The sequence below is a fragment of the Cygnus atratus genome, chromosome 1, assembly GCF_013377495.2.
Source record: "Cygnus atratus isolate AKBS03 ecotype Queensland, Australia chromosome 1, CAtr_DNAZoo_HiC_assembly, whole genome shotgun sequence".
Classification (NCBI taxonomy): domain Eukaryota; kingdom Metazoa; phylum Chordata; class Aves; order Anseriformes; family Anatidae; genus Cygnus; species Cygnus atratus.
Genome location: NC_066362.1, coordinates 185,767,535 through 185,787,432, shown reverse-complemented (window position 1 = coordinate 185,787,432; position 19,898 = coordinate 185,767,535). Strand labels below are relative to the sequence as shown.

Here is a 19,898-nt window from a genome sequence, read left to right as displayed (position 1 = left end):
CTTCATCATGGTAGGCTTTGTGTTTTGGATCTTTGATTTGTTACTTAGGTGCAAAAAATGTTATATTATCATTAACTTACAAACTCCCATGTAGCCATATCATAAATCAAATACGTAAAACTCTAGTATTCATCATTAGAAAGCTTATTACACTGACAGATTTTGTATACTTATACCAGACCATTCTCCACAAGCTGAAGTACGTAATTGAATTTTGAATATCATAAAGTCAACAAGAATTAAAGCAGAAGCTGTATTACTTCAAAACTTGTTAGTCTTGTCAGCCTCCCTAGAACAAGTTTTGAGCATTACATTGGAACGGTGCCGTTTCTGCCATTTCTCAGTGTTATACCTGTTTTGGGAGTGTTTCCAAGATGTGACCAAAACCATTATCGGGGGGCAATTTTGCCTCGTGTAGGTCATCAGACTGATGAGTTGTAAACATTGCTCTGTGGGACTGAAAGCAGTTATTTAGGCTGTACTTTTGTACACACACAATTGTGAGATCAGGAAGCATAATGTGAAAGATGCATTCTATATGAACTCTTACAGACAAAGCCAAAAATGCACGATCTAAGAGTGGTGGCATTTCTCTTTAACATGCTTTGTCTAAAGACATCCATTAAGTTGTTAAATATTTCACTACAATATGCGTTTTGAGAGGAAATGTATTATTCAGAAAGAATTCTATAAGGTGAAATCGGTGAGATTCTGTATTGTGTATTAATGTGGTGATATGATGTTAAAAGAAGATTATTATGTATGAAATGGAATTTGTCTCAAAATCACTTTGGAAGAAGTCAGTAAAAAGGTGCTAGGGGATGGTGCTGCCATTCCAAGACAGAAGGCTGAACATAGGCATCCTTTTTAATATTACTACATAGGGAAATGCAAGTAGGCATTGGGTGACGCCTTAATGTCCCAGACACAAATTGTACTTACTGATGTCAAACCCAACTTTTGATGGGACAGCCCGTGTACGTCTGCACCAGATGATTTAAAGACCAGAGATCATGCAGCATCGCACTGTGTCCGACCAGTCACCCATCTCGCCTGGCAATCCCCTCCCAACAGGAGCAGAAGAAGAAGATGCTATTTGGGAAGCGCACACACGAGCGTAGCCACTTCGTGCAGCCGTACCCTCTCATGTTCCCCAGCACGTGCCTTTGGTGTGTTAGGGGTGTCAGAGGGAAGTACGTACCTGCCTGGTCCTTTATAGACCTGAATTTCTGCTTTTTTGTATGAGATTTTGAAACTGCAGGTGCTTTCTCCTTCTGCAACCTCCAGTGGCAGCAAGTTCTAGAAGCTCATGACTTCCTGAAGAAAGAAAAACTTTATTTTGTCTGATTTAAGTTGATCTCCCAGTCATCTCATTGAATGCTCCACTGTTCTTATGGAAGAGGACTGCAGAGTGTACTGGATGTGTCACCTTTGCATCTTTAGTGAAGAAACTTGCAGCTTGGATGTCGGAGTGTAGAACTACGGTGAGCACTATCAAAAGTTCAGCAGAGTAAGAATGTGTGAAGGAATTAAAAGCCAATGGTTGAGCGTCCTTGGCCATTTAAAATTTTTAGACCAGAGCACAGATTTTTAAGTGTCCAGTATTCAGTGAGGATGAAAAGAAGATACAACCACTAACTAAGAGAGAATGCCTTGCCTTTGTTTTCCATAAGAACCGTGCCTTAACTAGAGGAACAACAGTAGGAGGCATAATACCAAAAAAATATATCAATTATGAGGTGAAAGCAGAACAGAAAATCTTCAAATTCTTGTTAAAAATCACGTAACGTCCCCTTCATAATAATAGAAGAGCAACCATATGAAGTTGCTGATCAGGTATTAATTTTTTAATTGAATCTGTCAAAAGACAGATTCTGCCTGATAGATACAAACCACAGCATTCGTGAGGAAAAAATGATCCACACCAACAGAAGGACCACTTGACCACAGCCATGTTTAAGGCTTTGAAACAAAACTTGGTGGGATTATAATTAAGGTTGTGAATTTAAATGAAAATCAGAAAAAAATGCAGTAGGGATTTTGTAAAGATAAATATTTGCAAATTGACCTTGTATCTTTATTTTCAGGGGAAAAAAAAGTGATAAAATCAATGTATCAGAGGTCTTCAGAAATGCATTTCATGTGGCACCACAAAGGAAATCCTTGCCTAAATACTCAAACACAGGAATTAATGCAGCACTGGGTGGGGGGAGCCATGACAGGGCTCTCAGAAAAAGAAATTGGGGGCCCAGAGCGACAGAAAGGGGATGATGTTTTTACCAGTATAGGGAGGAAGAGCTGATCAGATCTCTCTGATTGATGCTGAGATCACACCTGAATGCTCTGAACATTTCTGATTATCTGTGTTCAAGATGGGGAGTAAACTGGTTTTGATGAAACTTAGACTAGGAATTGAAAGAAGGTTTATAAAGTGAGCTCCCACAACAGCCTGCCTTTACTGGGGACACAAAACCTTATCTCCAGATGTGTTGTGTTTACAAGAGCCATTTAGCGTATTTTCAGTGAGAACCACAAGAACTTGGACTCGGTGACTCTTGTGCGCCTCAGCTTTCAATCCAAAGATCAAATATTGTGCACACTGAAACTAAAAATAATGTGTAAATATAACCACTGGCAAAGTTTTTTGAAGAATCAGCAGCAGACAAGCTACATTTTGGCTCAGATACTGTAATTATGAGATGATGCAGGAAATTTATTCCACAAAGTGAGAAAAGAAGTGCTGTTACTCCCAGAAAATAGTGTCTTGAAGGATGATACCGACAATATATGAAACAAACAAAAAATATTTGGGAAAGAGATGCTTGTTGTTTTTCTTTATTGTCATTAAGATGCGCATAGTTGTGTGCTGTGATTATTAGAAATAAAACCTTAAGAATGTGGGAATAGCAATTAAATATTTTGTAGGAAATACAGAGAGGTTAACAAGCAGTGAATTGCCTCTGCCTCATTTTCTTATATTAATTCAGCTTGCCCTCCTTTCTTTAAAATATAAGCATTACTCAAGATAAAAATGACATCAAAATGAGAATTTTCTGTGGCTCTTTTGGAGATGAATAGCAAGCAGGGAGCTGCCTCTTTTATTTGCCATCATGAATTCAGCTTGCTGTCTCTCATCATTTGTTTTTTAAAAAAAAAAAAAAGTCGAGAAAAAATGACATGTTTTTCTGTCACCAAAGCAGAACCAGGCAGCCTAAAAGCCTTGGGTTTAGTGCTCTGGAAGTGCTTCTCTTGTGCAACTGGGCTGACGGCTTGCCTTTTTTTTTTCTTTTTTTTTTTTTTTCTTTAACGTCACTGCAATCAGATCTATGGGCGCAGCGCTGCTTTACCGCAGCGTGATGCAGTTGTGTACAGTTCAGCGTGCTCCTCCTGGAAGCGGGCGGAAGGAGAGCAGCTGACCAGAGCATGCGGAGGATATTCATTAGAGGTTGTTTTTTTGTTTTTTGTTTTTTTTTTCCTAAAGTGAAACAGTACGCGTGAGATTCCTACAGCTGCGGAAGAGACGTGTTCAGAGGGGCTTCGAGCCGATCCTGTGTTTGCGAGAGGAGGTGCAGACGTGCAGGCTGTCAGCTTCTGATGGAAAAAAGCTTCAGACAGGCAGACTGCACGTTATTCAAAGCACAGCTCAGGCACCCTTCAAGAAGACACTCTCGCTGTGCTTATGGAACAAGTGCTGGTGTCCTGCACATGCCTTAACCGACCGGGAGAGATTTGCCCAGTTGAGGAGTGGAATAAATGAAAACCCACATTGAGGGGTCGGGGGAATAAAATCCTCCGCAGATACAATTAACTACAAGCCCCGAAGGAAGAGCAAAGGACAAAACCTCATGGTGTGTTTTTGTTGTTGTTGTTGAGCTTTTTTTAATTTTTTTTAAATGAGCTTACCTACCATGAACGGAAGAAGTGGATCTGCGGAGACTTCATTTCCTCCTCTGACCCCTCGTTTACATCACTAACTGGTGACAGTCACATCTACATACATAGTACCTGCCACTTCAGCTGCTCAGAATTATAGAAGCCTCTTTGTATGCAGCAGACATGGCTAGCCAGCAGGATTCAGGCTTCTTTGAAATCAGTATCAAATATTTACTGAAATCCTGGAGCAATAGTGAGTAGCAGAAGAGTAATCTTTTCATATTACGCATTGCTTGGTAAATAGCTAGGATAACCTAAGGGATGAGGTCTTAATAATTTTGTATGTTTGTGTTATATAAACCAAATAATTTTTTTGCTTTTGTCAGGTCTAAAAAATCAGAGTGTCAGAGATTTCAATAGGTTTCATTAACTACAAAGACTGTAATGAGATTATACTAGATTTTGCTTGATTGAATTCTGAAGTTAGGCTGCTTTCTGGCTCTCTCTGATAGTACATTGCAGGGAGTGCATTCCAAACAGCATTTCCTGCCTACATGTTTATTTGATTTGTTCAGGCTTTATCTAAATATTTTTGAAAATGCTGCTTAATCACAAGGGTGTGGCATTGCTCAGAAGTTGGGTTTTATTAATCGTGCACCAAGGACAAAAATATGATGCTTATACTTAGGTCTGAAAGCCATTATATTAATGTGATAAGAAGCCAAACATCGGTTACTTATAGTTGTTCTTCCCGCCCTCTATGCTTTATTTCAGAATATTATGCAATATTTCCATCCAGAAAGAATCCATCTGTTTATCTAATCCAAGCTGGGTTATACAGAATGTAAACAAATGGCATTTTGGTCTTCCTTGCTCTTTTCAGTATTGCTGTTCCTGATGTCTATTGCTGTTTAAATCAATCACTCTTCTGATTTTTAGCTATATTATATAATAAAGATTTCTGAATAAAATTTAGTGCTTACAAATATATTCAGATTAGGTAAGGCCATGGGATAACTCTGTCAGAAATTTGCTTTTTGATTTAAGATACACAAACAGTATATTCCTTTTCCATCTAAGCTTGCATTAACAGTGCTAGATCTCCATAATTAACTGTTTTACAAAGATAGAAGACAATGTCTCTGGAAAAATCCAACTTGGTTACGTATGCAGTAAGGTTCTGATCATCCCACTATCTATAATTTAATAACTTCTGCATAAGAGACTAGTATTTTAAAATCCTGTGTTATAAAAAAAAATGCAATATCTGCTTCATGCAAGGCATGTATCTGAATACCTGCAAAGAAATAAAAATAACTATTAGATAAGTGTCATACTAGGCTTGTCTTCATTACATGATATCCATAGAAACTGTATTTTTCCAGGTCATTTGTAACCTCAGTAACACTGTAGTGCTTGTCTGAATCTGTTTTTCTACAAGTGTGAAGCCACCAGGGAATAATGCTATTACCTAAACAGCATTGCTTATCTGCCCTACTTCTAAAACATTTTGTGCATAATTCAAGTCAGTATCACAAGAATGGGAAGGGAATTTTGTGATTTAGTCACCTTTTTGGACTAATCTTAGTTACTGAAAGCCTAAGTGTGTATTGTGATAACACATGTACTATAACAAGCTAGTCCCAGTTTATGACAGAAGACAAACAAGTCACTTGCATGGTGCAGAAATCAAATCAGTTCTGGCATTATTTTTACAGTATATTACTGTAACTTTAAGACTGAGTAAAACCAGCACACAAGACTATAAAAAATATCATGGAAAGAAGTATAGCATTTTAATTAATATATATTTTTATTCTTCTACACTAAAGTATATTGAAAATATTGCGAGACAGTAAAGATGTTTCTAGTCTGAAATAAGAAGTCCCTAAAGGACATTCTGTTTTAGAAAAATGGAAATGTTATATGAGTAATTGGTATTTCTGACACACCTTTAGCTGATAAACATGCTTTCTACTGTATTTGAATAAACAGTAAGATGAAATATAATAAATTAATCCAGATTGACTTAAACTTGTTGCCAATTTTTTTTTTTGGTGCTTTCAGTCTGGAAGGCTGTGTTCATAAATCTGTACATATCCTTTCTAGCTGAAAAACAAACAATTTGATAAGAAGATGGCAGGGAGTTCAAAAGACCTAGGGCTTTCTTCAGCTCTGTTCTGTGTTGGGTGGAGCAGAAGAAAACACTTCCCTTGCTTGAGAAACGGCTGCGAAGCCTGCACATGCATGCACAGGAACATGTTTTGCAGAGAATAGGTGCTGTGTCTGCATACCCAAGAGCAGAAGTAAGCCATAAATTATGCCGGGGCATTTACCTAATAGGAAGAGGTCTAACATACTGTTAAAAAAATAATAATAATAATAAAAAAAAAGTATAGGTGGTACAGCATACATCTTGCTCAAATCTATGTATGTTTTTGTAAATTAGCACCTTACCACAGAGGCTATAAGTAGTGTTTATCCTTCCCGGGCTTTATAGTCCAGCTGAAACCAGTCCTTTCTGTTCATTCATGTTTTAACGTATACAGAGCAGTAATATTTTCTGATCAATTTCCAGCCGCACCCATGGTTTATTCCATACCATGAAATGTACTCAGATATTCCTTCTGGGTTGACAATTTGCTCAGATTTTTCTCTCTAAGGTCTTCTGAAAAGTAGCATTCTTGTCCTACGGGGCAGGATTTCAATTCATTGCCACAGAGCACTTGCAGACATGTTCACCTAGGATGCTTCTTTGTTTGTCACGTTCATCAACCAGTTAAGGAGACAGCTAATTGATGTGCACTGGAGTCAGTTCGTTCTAGGTACCTGTTAACTATTGTCATCTGGATGATGCAGTGAGTAGTGTTCTCAGTAAGCATGCACTCTTCTCCCTAGGGGACAGAAAAGCAGAGTCATAGTCTGGCCTTTGAATCATCCCACCAAACTGAGAGACCTCAAAACACTCCTGCATGCAGCTCCCAAAACAGACTTTTGCTCTGCAGATGTCAATAAGATATCGTGCACGTCATGAAGGTCTGGAAAATATTCCTGTGATGTGTTGGAGATGGGATCAGAATTGGGAGTCTCTGGCTGGAAAATAAGAATAATCTTTTTTTTTCTTTTTTAAACTGATACCATTTGTGGTCTGAGGTTTTCTTAAAAATACAAGTGCTTTTGATCAACACTGTTTTAGTCAACAAATGCATTACTCATTTATATTACTTCTTTTTGAAAATACTGCTAAAATGGCCATGCTCACTCCAGGTGAGCTGTACTCACTTAAGCGCACCCAAGGTTAGTAGGGTGACAGGAATAAAATAGGGCTCACCAAAATTGGGGCAATTAAAAGTCTTCTTAGATGTCTGTTATGGAAATATCATAAAATAGGTTTTAAAAAAAGAAAAAGATTTGTAATTTATTTGAAGAATAGCATATGTATCCAAAACTTCAGCATTCAAATCTGCTCTTTCCTTAGACTTTTTACTTTTTGAATGATTCGACTGGTTTTATTTAATCTGAATTTAATTTGGAAATGCATTTTTCAAATTCATAATTTCAAAAAAAAAAAAAACATCTCAACAGAAGTTTAAAAGTAAAAGCTACAATAAGCTAGAGTAACATCAGGATAAACTGTAGGAAATTCTATAATAAACTCCATTTTTTGCAGTTTCTAGATTAGACCTGCAATTAAGTTTATTGTTCCTTTCTTGGAGGAAAGCATGCTGTGGAATACTCAAGATCATACAGGTAGATGGCTCACTTGTGCTCTCACATGTCAGCTGCTACGTGGGCTGGTAGAAATTGCATTGCATTGTCTCCCAGTTCCCAGAGATAGATTTAAAGGTGACTTGTTGTATAATGAGACGAGAGGGCACATGTTGCATAGGGAACATTTTAATTTTATTTGCTGCTTCTCCTAGAACGGGGTTATCTTCAGGGTGATATTTCTGAGGATGACAACACTTGTTTCTCAGCAATTTGGAATTATCTACCTTTGAATGTTAAGATGTTTTTTTTTCAGTGGCCTTGCATGTAATTCAAGTTACAAATAAGACCTTTTTCAGTATTAGGACTTCATGTCTGTTTTGCATGGCCTATACTTCCAGCAACCACACATCCAAACCAAAATCCTCACACCACAAACCCATTGCTCCATCCTCCTCCTATCCACCCACCTCTTTGTGGCCCCGCGTGCCCAGTCCCTACCACAGCGGCTGGCAGAAGGCACTCGGTAGCTTCAGAGACAGCTTGACCCTGGGACACACAGGCATCAGCTATTGCCTGCATGGCTCAAACATGGCAGCATCCAGGAATGGCCCCAGGAGGACCAGTGGCTGGTCACATACCGAGGTGAATGCAGTGCTCACATCCACACAAGTTGTTTTGTCAGAAGAGCATAAGATGCCAGAGAAACTCCTCGATGGCCCCTGTGCCTCCCATGAGCTTGTTGGCTGCCAAATGGGCAGCCATGCTCTGTGCAGCTCTTGAAAAGATGTTTCTGCTACATCAGCAGCGGAAATTAATGGCACTTAGTCCTTCATTAAATGGGTATAAAACATTTAGCAATAAAATTCACCATTTTTACAGACAATGTGCATGAAGCGCGGTGTCCATGAGCAAGAGAGAAAGGAGGACAGTGGGGAGGTTCTTAGGGAAAAGTCTGCCCTTTGAGTAAACACCATGGTGCACTACTATTTTGGTATTTTAATAAGATGTTATTGTGCAGGGTGATGATAGCAGCTGTTTTGTGGGGGGTCAGTTATCTACAGGCAAACACTGACCTTCCTGGAGCTGAAAGTGCTAAGCACACCATAGACAACCTAGTGAATGCAGCAGGATACCAAGGGAGAGACAAGGCTGCTTCATGTTACTCGCTGCCTGCTTAAGCAAACGTACGTCTGTACATCTGCTGAACAAGAAGCACCCACCCTTCTTCGCTGCCATCCCTCTTGCTGTGGCACTTGCTTTTGCACTCCCCAAGGAGCTGGTTCAAGGAGCAAACACCCTGTAAGGGAGGGATTCGCGCTCACCTGAAGCTGGTGGGTGACCAGGGGCTTGGGAAGGCTGGGATGGGCGGCTGCGGTAAGCAGGAGGTAAGCAGGAGGGCAGGCTGGTGCCAACTGGGATACAGCAGCCCGGACAGGGGCCGTGCTTGGACCTTCTTTCTCCTCTTGCTTGCTGCTGAGGTCTCACTCCAACACACTTGCACAACACCAGCCACTTCCACAGCCCTGTCTTTAGAGAGCCCTGGGATGAAGGTTAGCATCTGCTCCAGCCTTGGCATGTGACTCTGCCTTGGACAATGGGCGCTGTTAATTCAAGCTTTCTTGCTAAATAGAGGGAGCTGATTGCTCTGTGCACTGAGCCTGGAATTAGGGAGCTTAGTATATCCTTCAGCTTCAAGTAGTCAGCGATTGTCAGCAGAGAAGTGACATGCTTAATAGTGCTCACTGTTGTGTCCCAGTACAACTTTGAGCTTATCTTCAGATCTGATCCTCTCCCTATAGAGCTACAGGAAAAGGTATTAAAACAGAGTGTTTGTTTGGGCTGCTTGTGTTCTGGTTGTTGCCCATTTTAGAACTTGCGTTTTGACGTGGTTCCTCCAAGAAGTAAGGAAAAATGGAAGTTTTATGACTTTGGGGACTTGAGAACTCTTAAAAAAGGATTTGTGTTTATTTTGATGTTTGCTATTCTCTTCAGGACCTTCCAGAATTGTTTCTACCATATTAGGAGAAGAAAAGGATGCGAGAATCAGAAATGCTCTATTGCAAAATTCAGTTTATTTACAGGGTGAGTTCACTTGCCTTTAGGAACTCTGGATTATTGTTGTAAGCGTCTATAAGTAGACTGAGTGAAATCTTAGTGCATAAATTTTTGTGGCTAAAGGGCAGTCCTCATCTCAAAACATAAAATACTCTGGAAACTGGGCATAAACAAGGCATAGATAATCACTGGGAGATATTTCAAGAAAGTTCTAATAATTTTATTTGTAGTAAAAACAAAACAATTCTGTTACACTATTAGTATCCTCTTCGAGTGATTAATTTGTGATATCTGATGTTGCAGTACTGTTGGTTTATCAAACTACCAGCAGGGTTTTTGTTTATTTGTTTGTTTGTTATTTTTCCCAGTTGAGCTAGCTACTACTGAGAAGCACCAGGGGAAGAACTAACATATCTTGTGGTTTTCCTTACGCATATAAAACAACACTGAATAAGTTTTGGTATCTGAATGGAGGTGATGATATGCAGGTTACTGTAGGTGTATAAAGCATACAAAAATGTCCATTGTTTAGTAGTGGGGGATGTTTTCATTAGCATAAACCAAAATGCTATTTAACATTCCCTTTGCATCTCAGTCACTTCTGATCCACTCATTTCATTAATACTTTAATCATTCTTCTATATGTTTACATTGTGGGTAGTAGGAAAAAGTCTCTGCACCTCCAGAATCATGACTGCTTGTGCTTGTCCAGCTTTATTTTCTTTATTCATTCCTGAGCTTTGAAAATGATTAGTAGGTGCTCTTGCATGTCAGAATTGGTAGCCCTACAGACTAAATTCCTGCAGGTGCTGAACCCACGATGGGCAGGTGTGGATTTGCGGGCGCTGTGCCTGGGAGGATGAGTCCCATCCCAGCCTCTTGTCCCTGTCCCCATGCTTCCACCCCTTCTCTGCCAGCCTAACTGGCTGTAGAGCTGATATCCTGTCAGCTGAACTCCCTAAAATGGTGTAGATGCTGGTGTCAGCTTGAGGATGGGGATGTGGATACATGGCTAGGAGCAGGAGGCAGTTTTGGCTGATTTCCTGCTATTAGATCAGTTGAGCTGGTAAAACATATTTACAATAACAGTGACACCTCTACCTGTGCCTACTTCTGAACATCAGAGCTCGTTCCTTCTCCAGACCAGTCTATCTTTTGCATCCCTCTCTCCTCTGCTTCAAAGCATCAGCAGTGAAGTTGTTGCTGTTGTTGTTTTGGTGATAAATTAGGGCTGCAGAATAATTTCAGAGGTAGGTAGCTGAATTATTTGTGAGTAGGTGATTTTTCATTCACTGCAGTTACCTGAATCAATTGTCCGTAGAAAGAAAATCCCTTCTCCTTTAATATACGTCCCTCTCAATCATCCAGTCCTCTGTCTATTGCTTCAGCTAAAAGGAATACTTAGTATTATGTTCAAACTTCACAACAGCTCTTGCAGCCAGATATTGCCAGTTCTTATACTGTTTATATTTTTGAAGAATGGAAGTGGAAAGAAGTTCAATAGTATGACAAAGCAGGGCAAGACATCTGCCAACAGGCTCATCAGCCCCCTGAGAGCCTGAACCTAGGACTGACAGGGGAGGGAGATTACTAACCATAGTGCAGTTAGTGGGAAGCAAGGGGTGCAGGGCAACGGGAACAAGAGAGACCTCAGGAACTGTAAAACAGGATGAAGGGACACCCACCTAAAGTATATGTACACAAATACATGCACTCTGGAAAAAAAGTAGCAGGAACTGGTTAACATCTCACACATCTGGAGTGCTGTGATGGATGGATACAGGCTCTTCAGGAAACATCTGCAGGAAGATGATGGAGGCTGCTGTCTTAATGAAGAAGCTCCTCATCAGTATGGAGTTCTTTTGTGGAATGGGTGGATGACAGTGCTTGAGAGTTTGTGGGTCAGGATCAGAAAGGAGGACTTTAAGGGTGACGCGATGGAGGGAACCTGTTACAGGCCACCTGATGAGGGTGAGGAAATGGGCAAAACCTTTTTTAAACAACTGTAGGAAGTCAGTGGATTGCAGACACTGGTTCACGTGGTGTCTACTGGAAGTGCAACTTTGTGGGACACAAACAGTGAAGTAGGTTCTTCGGGAGTGTTGGGAAAAACTTTCTGATACAGGTTGGACCAACCTGATCACCAACCTGGTGATGTGTGGCTGGATCTGCTGTCCACTAACAAGGAAGAACTGGCTGGAGTACAGGATCCTGAGGAAAGTGAAGAAAGAGTGTGACAAAATATAGACCATGGACTTGAGGAGAATAGATTTCAGACAGGTCCCATGGGAGGCAACTCTGAATGCCAAAGGAGCTCAGGAAAGCTGGCAGGTCTTTGAGGACAACATCTTCCAAGTGCAAGAGTGGGACACCTCAATCCTCAGAAAAACAAGCAGATGTATGAGGAGACCGGCTTGGCTTATCAGGTACTTCATGGCTGAGCTCCAATGCAAAAAAGGCAGTAAATTGGAGGTGGAAGCAGGGATTGGCTACAAAGAAGGAATTTATGCACATTGCCCAGGCACGCAGGGATGGTGCTTAGAAACTTAAAGCTCAATTGGATGTAAGAATTTCAAGGAGTATCAAGGGCAGCACAAAGCACTCTACAACTACCTGAAAGGAAGGTGTGGGGAGCTGGGGGTCGGCCTCTTCTCACAGGTGACTAGTGATAGGACTAGAGGGAATGGCCTCAAGTTGTGCCAGGGGAGGTTCAGGTTGGAAATGAGGAGACATTTCTTCTCAGAAAGAGCAGTCGGGCACTGGGACGGGTTGCCCAGGGAGGTGGTGGAGTCACCATCCCTGGGGGCGTTCAAGGAGAGGTTGGACGTGGTGCTTAGGGACATGGTTTAGTGGGTGACATTGGTGGCAGGGGGGTGGTTGGACCAGATGATCTTGGAGGTCTTTTCCAACCTTAATGATTCTATGATTCTAACAATGAATTTCTCTTGATTCATTTGTGGCAACAGGCTGAACAAGGAAAATGTGGCCCCATCACTGAATGGGGCAAGAGATGTAGTGACAGCATATGCTGAGGTGTTCAGTGCCTTCTTTACCTCTGTCTTCACCAGCAAGGTGAAGGCCCGTACCTGCCAGCTGCTGGAGTGCCCACGATATGGCACTTGTGATACAGGGAAAGGTAGGGCTTGTGCAAGTCCAGGGATCAGGAGTACAGGTTCCTTGCAGGAGCTACAGAGAAGGCTGGCAATTCCATAAATGCTTAGGGTCTTCTGTATATTTCAAATTACGGTCACATTCAAAACTTTCCTATTGACAGCAGACAGCAGAGCCTGCTGAAGCAAGTGGCTGAATGAAAACACATCTGAGAAACACGGGCTTCATAGTTCGCTTTCAGCCAAGTAACAGTGGCGTCACTAAGCTGTCGAAAGCTGCTTGCTTCCTCCTCTACATGAGGTACAGAGATCACAAATACAGTGAGACCACCACCAACGCTGATGTTAGTGCACAGATAACAAGGCCATTGGTGCAGTTATAGGGCCACCTGGGAGAGTCAGCTTTTCCACAGCTCAGCAGGGAGATTTTGGAGTGCTTTTCAGGCCACTAGTTTGAAGAGAAATCTGATTGTTGTTTTGTAAGTCCTGTGGGATCACTGTAGTGACCCACATGCCTTGTCTCCTGGGGAATGTATCCCTGATAAGGAACTTAATTATGTGGTTGCAGCCTTAGCAGAAGTTTCAGACATGGACCCTTTTGACAGAAACACCATCTGATCTTTATCTTGAATACATTTCTGCATTTTCAGAAATTTGCTACCATCAAATGCAGCACTAACACATAAAGTAGAGAGGTGACTGTGGTCTTCACTAGTTGGTAAGGGAGCTGGAAAACGTGATTGCTGTATCGTTAAAATATGAGGATGTTAGATGCGTTAGTGTTAGACAAGGATTGATCAAAAGAATGTAACATCTTGATTGTTATTGCTTTTGGCTTTATTTATCATTGTGAAGTTACAGATGGTTTCGGTTTTATTTTGAAAGACTTGACTTCGAAAGACTCATAAATATCCCCTTGAGTTCTTAAGTAACCAGTAGTGCCTGGCTCAGCACAGAAGTCTGCCAAAGGTATTGTTTTGCCGGATTTCTCCTATAAATGGTGATCATTATACTAACATTTTTTCCTGATCTCTGGATATCTAGCTCTCGTATGTCTCTGTGTCTTTGAAGAGTCTCAGTTTGTATGTGGAGTAAGTTAAACTTCAAAGGATGTCCATTTATCTCTTTGTTTGTTTTGATATTGATTCCCTTAAGCAAGATCTGTTGAGTGGAAACATACATAATTATCTTTCTTACTGCATTTCTGATTGTTATTTATGAATGTCTTTAAAAGTCTGGATCAATTTGCCTTTGTACGCAGAAGATTATCAGTATAGATTTCTAGCCAAAGTTCTTTCCTGAGCAGTTTGTAGGGTAGGTTTCTGCATATATTCACAATAATACGTTGTTGTATATTTTCAGAATCAATTTTTTAGTCTATGAGGATTACAGAAATGTCACATGTTGAAAGTAGTCTAAGCTACTTGACAACAGGTTTTGGAATTTATCCCCTTATAACTAGAATAATTTTTTGCATCCTTTCTACTGCTTATTTGGTTTGCCTGCCTTTTTTGAACATGTTGATGAAATTCAGAAAAAAAATCAAGAACGAGTAAAGATACCTCAGTTTCTACAGAATATGTAAAATGAAGCTGTTAGGTAGTGAAGAGGGAAGTCCACCTGAAGAAAAATGGCAGCACAAGCTTCTCATCTTCGGCATAAGAAAACCCATGCTGTGAAAGTCTTTGCAAATGCCCCATCCGTGAGACAAGCTGCAGTCACACCTTTGTAAGGAATGCACACAAAACTCGCAGTCTTGCTGATTTTAAAATGCATTCACAAGATGCAAAATTGACATTCCTTAGTTTAAATGCAGGGAAACTGCTGCAAATACCTTGCAGTAATGCACATTATAATAATATTCATTCAGTGTTTCCCATCTAGAAGCTTTGCAGACTTTAATTCTTTCAGCATTATTATATGCATACTCAAGACAGAGGTATTATTCCTTTATTGCTATTACAAGGCAAATAGAGACAGAGAAATTAACCAAAAAACACAAGATTACACGTGAAACCTGTGTTAGAACTGGAAATAAAACTCTGCCTTCTGCTCCTTTACTGCAAGAACCATTCTTCCTCCAGATTGTTGGTAGGCAAACAACACATTGTGAATCATGACTCAACTAGTTATTACTTGTAATGAGATTTTTAATTGGCAGTAAGTAGTAATTTTAAAATGGAAATGTCTGTGGATTATTTTAAATTCCACAGGGTGCATATTTCTTGCTACCGATGCTTTAAATGGGGAGAAAATTACTTAGCTATAATTCTTTTACTTTGAAGGAATATGTCTGAAACAAATAACTTCAGCACACCCTTTATCTGTGTGATCCGTGTGCCATCAGAACCAGTGCTACTCAGTTATTTTGATTTTTGTTCTGTTACTCATAGGAAGGAAGATGTGGTAGAGCAATGCATGTATTCTTTACTGGGATGAGTGCTTTATCAAGAATGATAACTCTCTGGGGATCAAAAGTTTGAAAGTATTGCTTTTGAAACACAGAACCATTTGGGTTTGTGGTAAATAAAGCAAAGTCTCAGCTTCTCCGTAGTGAGTCTTTAGTATGTATGTCATAAAATAGAAGATGGAAATATTTTCAAGGGAAATGAAATTTAAAATTGCAATTATTTTACTCATTTGTCTGTCATGTTCAAGCAGGAGGGGGCAGGGGAGGTAGTACTGGGTGCTACAGGAAACTGGAGATTTACCTGGCAAGTGAAATGACTGGAATCATTGGATTGTTATTTTAATGAACATTTTTAAAAAAAAATGTGAATATAGACAGGTTGGAATTTTATGTGATGATAGCAAAAAAAGAGAATGTTTGTTGATGATTATCTGTGTATATTACTTTGCTTAATTTTTTATCAAAATTATTTCTGTTGCCAGTAAATTTTCATGTGCTCAGCATTTTGGGTTAAAACACTTCTAAATCACTTCTGAATGTCCCAGAAGGTGAATTTTGGAATTTTCTACAGAAGTGGTTCAGCCCTCCCTGAGAATGTGAAAATACAAAAAAACACTATAGTTGGTTCATGTTAAAAATTCTCTTGAAGAGGATCTTGGGGAGGGTGTGGGACAGGAGCTGTGCAGCCAACTGTCCTGTTAAGGTGAGTGTAAAAAGAAACCAAGTTCGGAGGGGAGAGTGAATTTGGATGAAAAGCCCAGGAAGGAGAGAGCCAGCGGGAGCGAAGGGAAAAGAGGCAAGGGAGTCATCATGGGGAAGAGATCAGGAAGAGGGGAATTGACGCTTGGTGGGCAGAAGGAGTGGAAGTGAAGAGTGGCTGGTAGGAGACAGGGCAGAGGGGAAACTGAAAGAGGGTGAAAGGATAGGGAGAGGAAGAGGGATGGGTCTGGGATGAGAGGGCTGCAAGGACAAGGCGAGCGCGTGCGGCTGGGTGAGGAGAACAGGGAACTGGAGCCCGGGATGGGGATGGTGAGCCTGAAGTGGGGAAGACACAGCAGTGAGATGAAACTGGGTAGTGAGAGTTGGAATTAAGAAGAGAACAGCCTGGAGATGGGGGAGGTGATAGATAGAAAAGTCCCCTCACAGGCACAGAATGCAGCATGGGAGTCCTGGTGTGCGGCCTGCTCCTGCTTGGGGCACATTCCCCCAGCACCGCGCACGCCTTGCCTCATGTCAGGGCTTAGGGCCGGTGGCAGAAAGTGTTAAATGTTACCAGGCAAGGAGAGCAGCAAGTGATTTTTGCATAACTGGGTCAACAACTGGTTAATTTGGCATCAGATTAATCATACATGTACTATATTGCCTCACTTACCATTTTGACTTCCAAAAGCCAATGAGTCCAATGAGGTAATGCAAGGCACGCTACATTACCTAGATGTAGGTGTAGAAAGAAATACTCTGAACAGATTACTTTTCCACTTATTATTACTTGTAATGCAGCAGCAGATAACCTCCTAACACGTTTCATCTCCAGTATAATAGGCAGTCCATAAGCTAATAGAAAAAGCTCATCTGTCCTGGGATCTGTTAGTGAGGATGGGCCAGGAGACAGGTATGGGGGCTGTTGATAGAGTTCTCAGTAAATGAAGAAAGCAGACCGTGTATTTGGGTATCAGTGAATATTTGACTGTCACTTGTCATAATTTCAAGCATCATCGTTTTATGAGTGATGTGTTAAAAGCCGGCATGAGGCACTGTTAATGAAGTGTGGTTCCTGGTGGCTCCTTGTTACAGTAGAATGAGGCGAGCAGTGGGGTACTGCAAGGATGGACTCTGGGCTTTACTTTATAGCTGCATTAGGGATTTGGAAGAAGATAAATAGTATGTTCATGACATTGGTGTTAATTTCTAAATTAGAATATATAAATATCAGCAAAGAAAAAGGAGAGGATGTCTACATTTCTAAACTGTACTGCAAGGGCCAACTCTCCACTGGAAGGAGAAGCATTAACTATCTTCGTTGTCTCTGGTGAGAGAAGACACATGGACATGTCTGGCTGCACCTGTGCAAATTCCCAGCTGTGTTTAGCCCAAAGTAGAAAATCCAGAGCTCTGTCAGCTACAGCAGAGCTGCTAAGAATGGCACTTACAAGTAAGGTTTTTTTTTTCATTTCTTTGAGGACAAACAGTAGTCCTTCAAGGAGAAAAATGGAAGCATCACACTACTGGCAAGTCAGAGATTTGTGTAAATTTAATTTCTTATGAAATTAATCAATACTTAGAATGACTTTCTGCCTAATATTAATACCATTATTACTAGTTCACCATATAGACATTATTACATTATGGATATAATTACATTATGGTGTCACTTTTGTGTTACAAAAAGGCACCTAGTCCTGCAAAGTAATAAGATACTATCTACAAAGTAGCTACCAATTATTTCCATTAAGCATTTTTCTGAATTAAGTTCAAAATGGTGTATAGTATGTCAGATCCTCTTGCACACCTAATGCATCCTAAACATTCACATACCAAATTTCAAATTATCTGTAAATTCTATTAAAGCCCACCTGGATTAGATGCCATGCATTTTAAAGCTTACATGTACATTATAACAGTATCCTCAGGGCATGGCCTTTTGTTACAAATTTTTATTTTATATGAAATCCAGAAATGCCATTTCAAGTTGATTTAGTTTACATTTATTATGTTGAACATGCTTACATAATTCATAGAAGCAGCATTAGAAACACCTGGATGATAAGTTTGAATCTCTGTATTATTATTGTATTATTATATGTGTGTGTGCAGACATATAACATCTTGCTAGTTTATACAGGAAATGATCTTCTGTTATTAAAATTTTTATGACACAAATGATCAGTACAATCAATGACTAGAAAACGTTTTTTAATCTCTTTTTTTTTCTGTTTTAAATCTTGTACATTGTATTTATTGTGGCTTGAAATTATAGCTGTGGTTTTCCATAAACTGTACAAGAACTGTCACATTGTTATGAGATAGTTTAAGCAAGATATACTAAAGAACAGGGGGTGTTTAACTGCTTACGTCAGTGGAATTAGAGTTAGATTGATTTAATGTGTGTTTTTTAAAAGCCCATGTACCCTATTTTTAAATTATTGCATTATGGTATTCCACACAGTTTTAGACCATGGTTTGTTTGTGGTTTTGTTTTTTTGTTTTGTTTTGTTTTGTTTTGTTTTCAGGAAAAGGACATTATCTTTGATTTCTTTTTACAGAATCATAAAATCAAAATACAATATAAAGTTTTATATAATATATATGTATTGCATTTGTCAATCCTTATTCCTGATGCTTGCAATTTCACCTGTTGTGACTCACTTCGATGACATCGACTTTCCTGCAGTATTGAGTAGAAGATTACTCTTTTGACTTTCAGCATTTCAGGATGCTTGTTGAGCCTTATCTTTAAAGATATATTTTAAATTAATGAATTAAATTAAAATTAATTTAAAACTAATTATGTTGCACTTACTGTAGAATTAGTTGCCAAGGAATAGCTTGTTTGTTTGCTTCTGTCTATGTCCTTCTGGCAGTAAAGGCAAAGTAAATGAGAATAGTTTATATCTGCTGAGTGACTAAGGTGGCCATTTGAATTCGAATTCCGCTGTGGGCTGGAAAATGGGCATATAAATTTTAGTACATAAACCAAAAATTATGAGCTAGTGTATGCACTTGAGATACATGTCTGAGATCTGTTTAAACACACGAACCAGGTAATCATACTTCTTTAAATAGTGACTTTTCTCATGTGTCCTGCCACTTCCTCATGAGGGTTTCTTTCTCTGTCATCTTTCAAATCTGATATCCAAGTGTTGATTGGTCCGGTACGAAAAATCTAACAAAGTGAATCCATGCACAAAGCGCCGAGTCCCAGGGTTTTGCTGTGCGTTCACCTAAATGGAGAGTAGGGGCCAGTTAGGCTGGGTCTGGCTGCAGGAAAAGGATCCACCCGTGTGATTGCCTGGTATACATGAGGGTTAATTTTAACATATCCAGGCTCTTTAAAATAATCTGCTTCAGTATCATCCTTTCACATTTTCATTCATTCTCTTTAAAAATGCTAAGAAAATAATATTCAACAAATGTTATTGTTATAAATGCAGCATTTACTGCTGGATAGAATGAAGAGAATAAAATTTATTGGTGCAAGTGAACATTCACTTTGTTGGTCATCATCCTGGAATCTTCTTATCTCATGTGAAAGACTGATTTAGTTTGGATTAGTAGCTTGATCCTGGTTGGCCTGGACTTGGTACATAAAAAACATTCTGTTCACTTAATAACATTTAAAAAGTCCTGTATATTTTTTACATGTCGTGCTCCTGTTACTTAGTGGAAGTTAATATTGCAAGGATACACTGTAGTGAATCAGAAATCTGTTATATAAAAACCTGTAACAAACAAACTAAAAATAAGAAGAAGAGGAGTTGCTTTTCTGCTTTGCTTTGTACACCTGAAGTGGTCCAAGCATGTGAGGTCCTTGTAAGGATGCATTATAGGAGGTGTTGGGTCTGGCAGTGCTGGATCCTGTTTGGAGCTATCATTTGGATTGGGTTTCTGGTTTCTGTTCCATCTGCCAGCTTTAAGCACCCAACTGCTCAACTGACTTGAGCAATGAGTCAAAGTGTCGTGGAGGTGCTCATTCCCCACCATGGTGATGGTTAACTGAGAAGGTAGAGAACAGTGAAATG

The 19,898-nt window shown here is 39.8% G+C and overlaps 1 protein-coding gene across 2 annotated transcripts in view; it reads left to right on the top strand.

Moving 5' to 3' along the window:
* The first annotated feature begins 3,326 nt into the window (after positions 1–3,326).
* FRY (FRY microtubule binding protein) overlaps positions 3,327–19,898 on the top strand; it is a 164,922-nt gene continuing 148,350 nt past the window's right edge. For both annotated transcript variants that reach the window (XM_035542616.2, XM_050715879.1), the window contains exon 1: positions 3,327–4,126. In XM_035542616.2, coding sequence (XP_035398509.1) covers positions 4,057–4,126 — 70 coding nt within the window. In that variant the 5' untranslated portion in view covers positions 3,327–4,056. The remainder of the gene's footprint in view (positions 4,127–19,898) is intronic.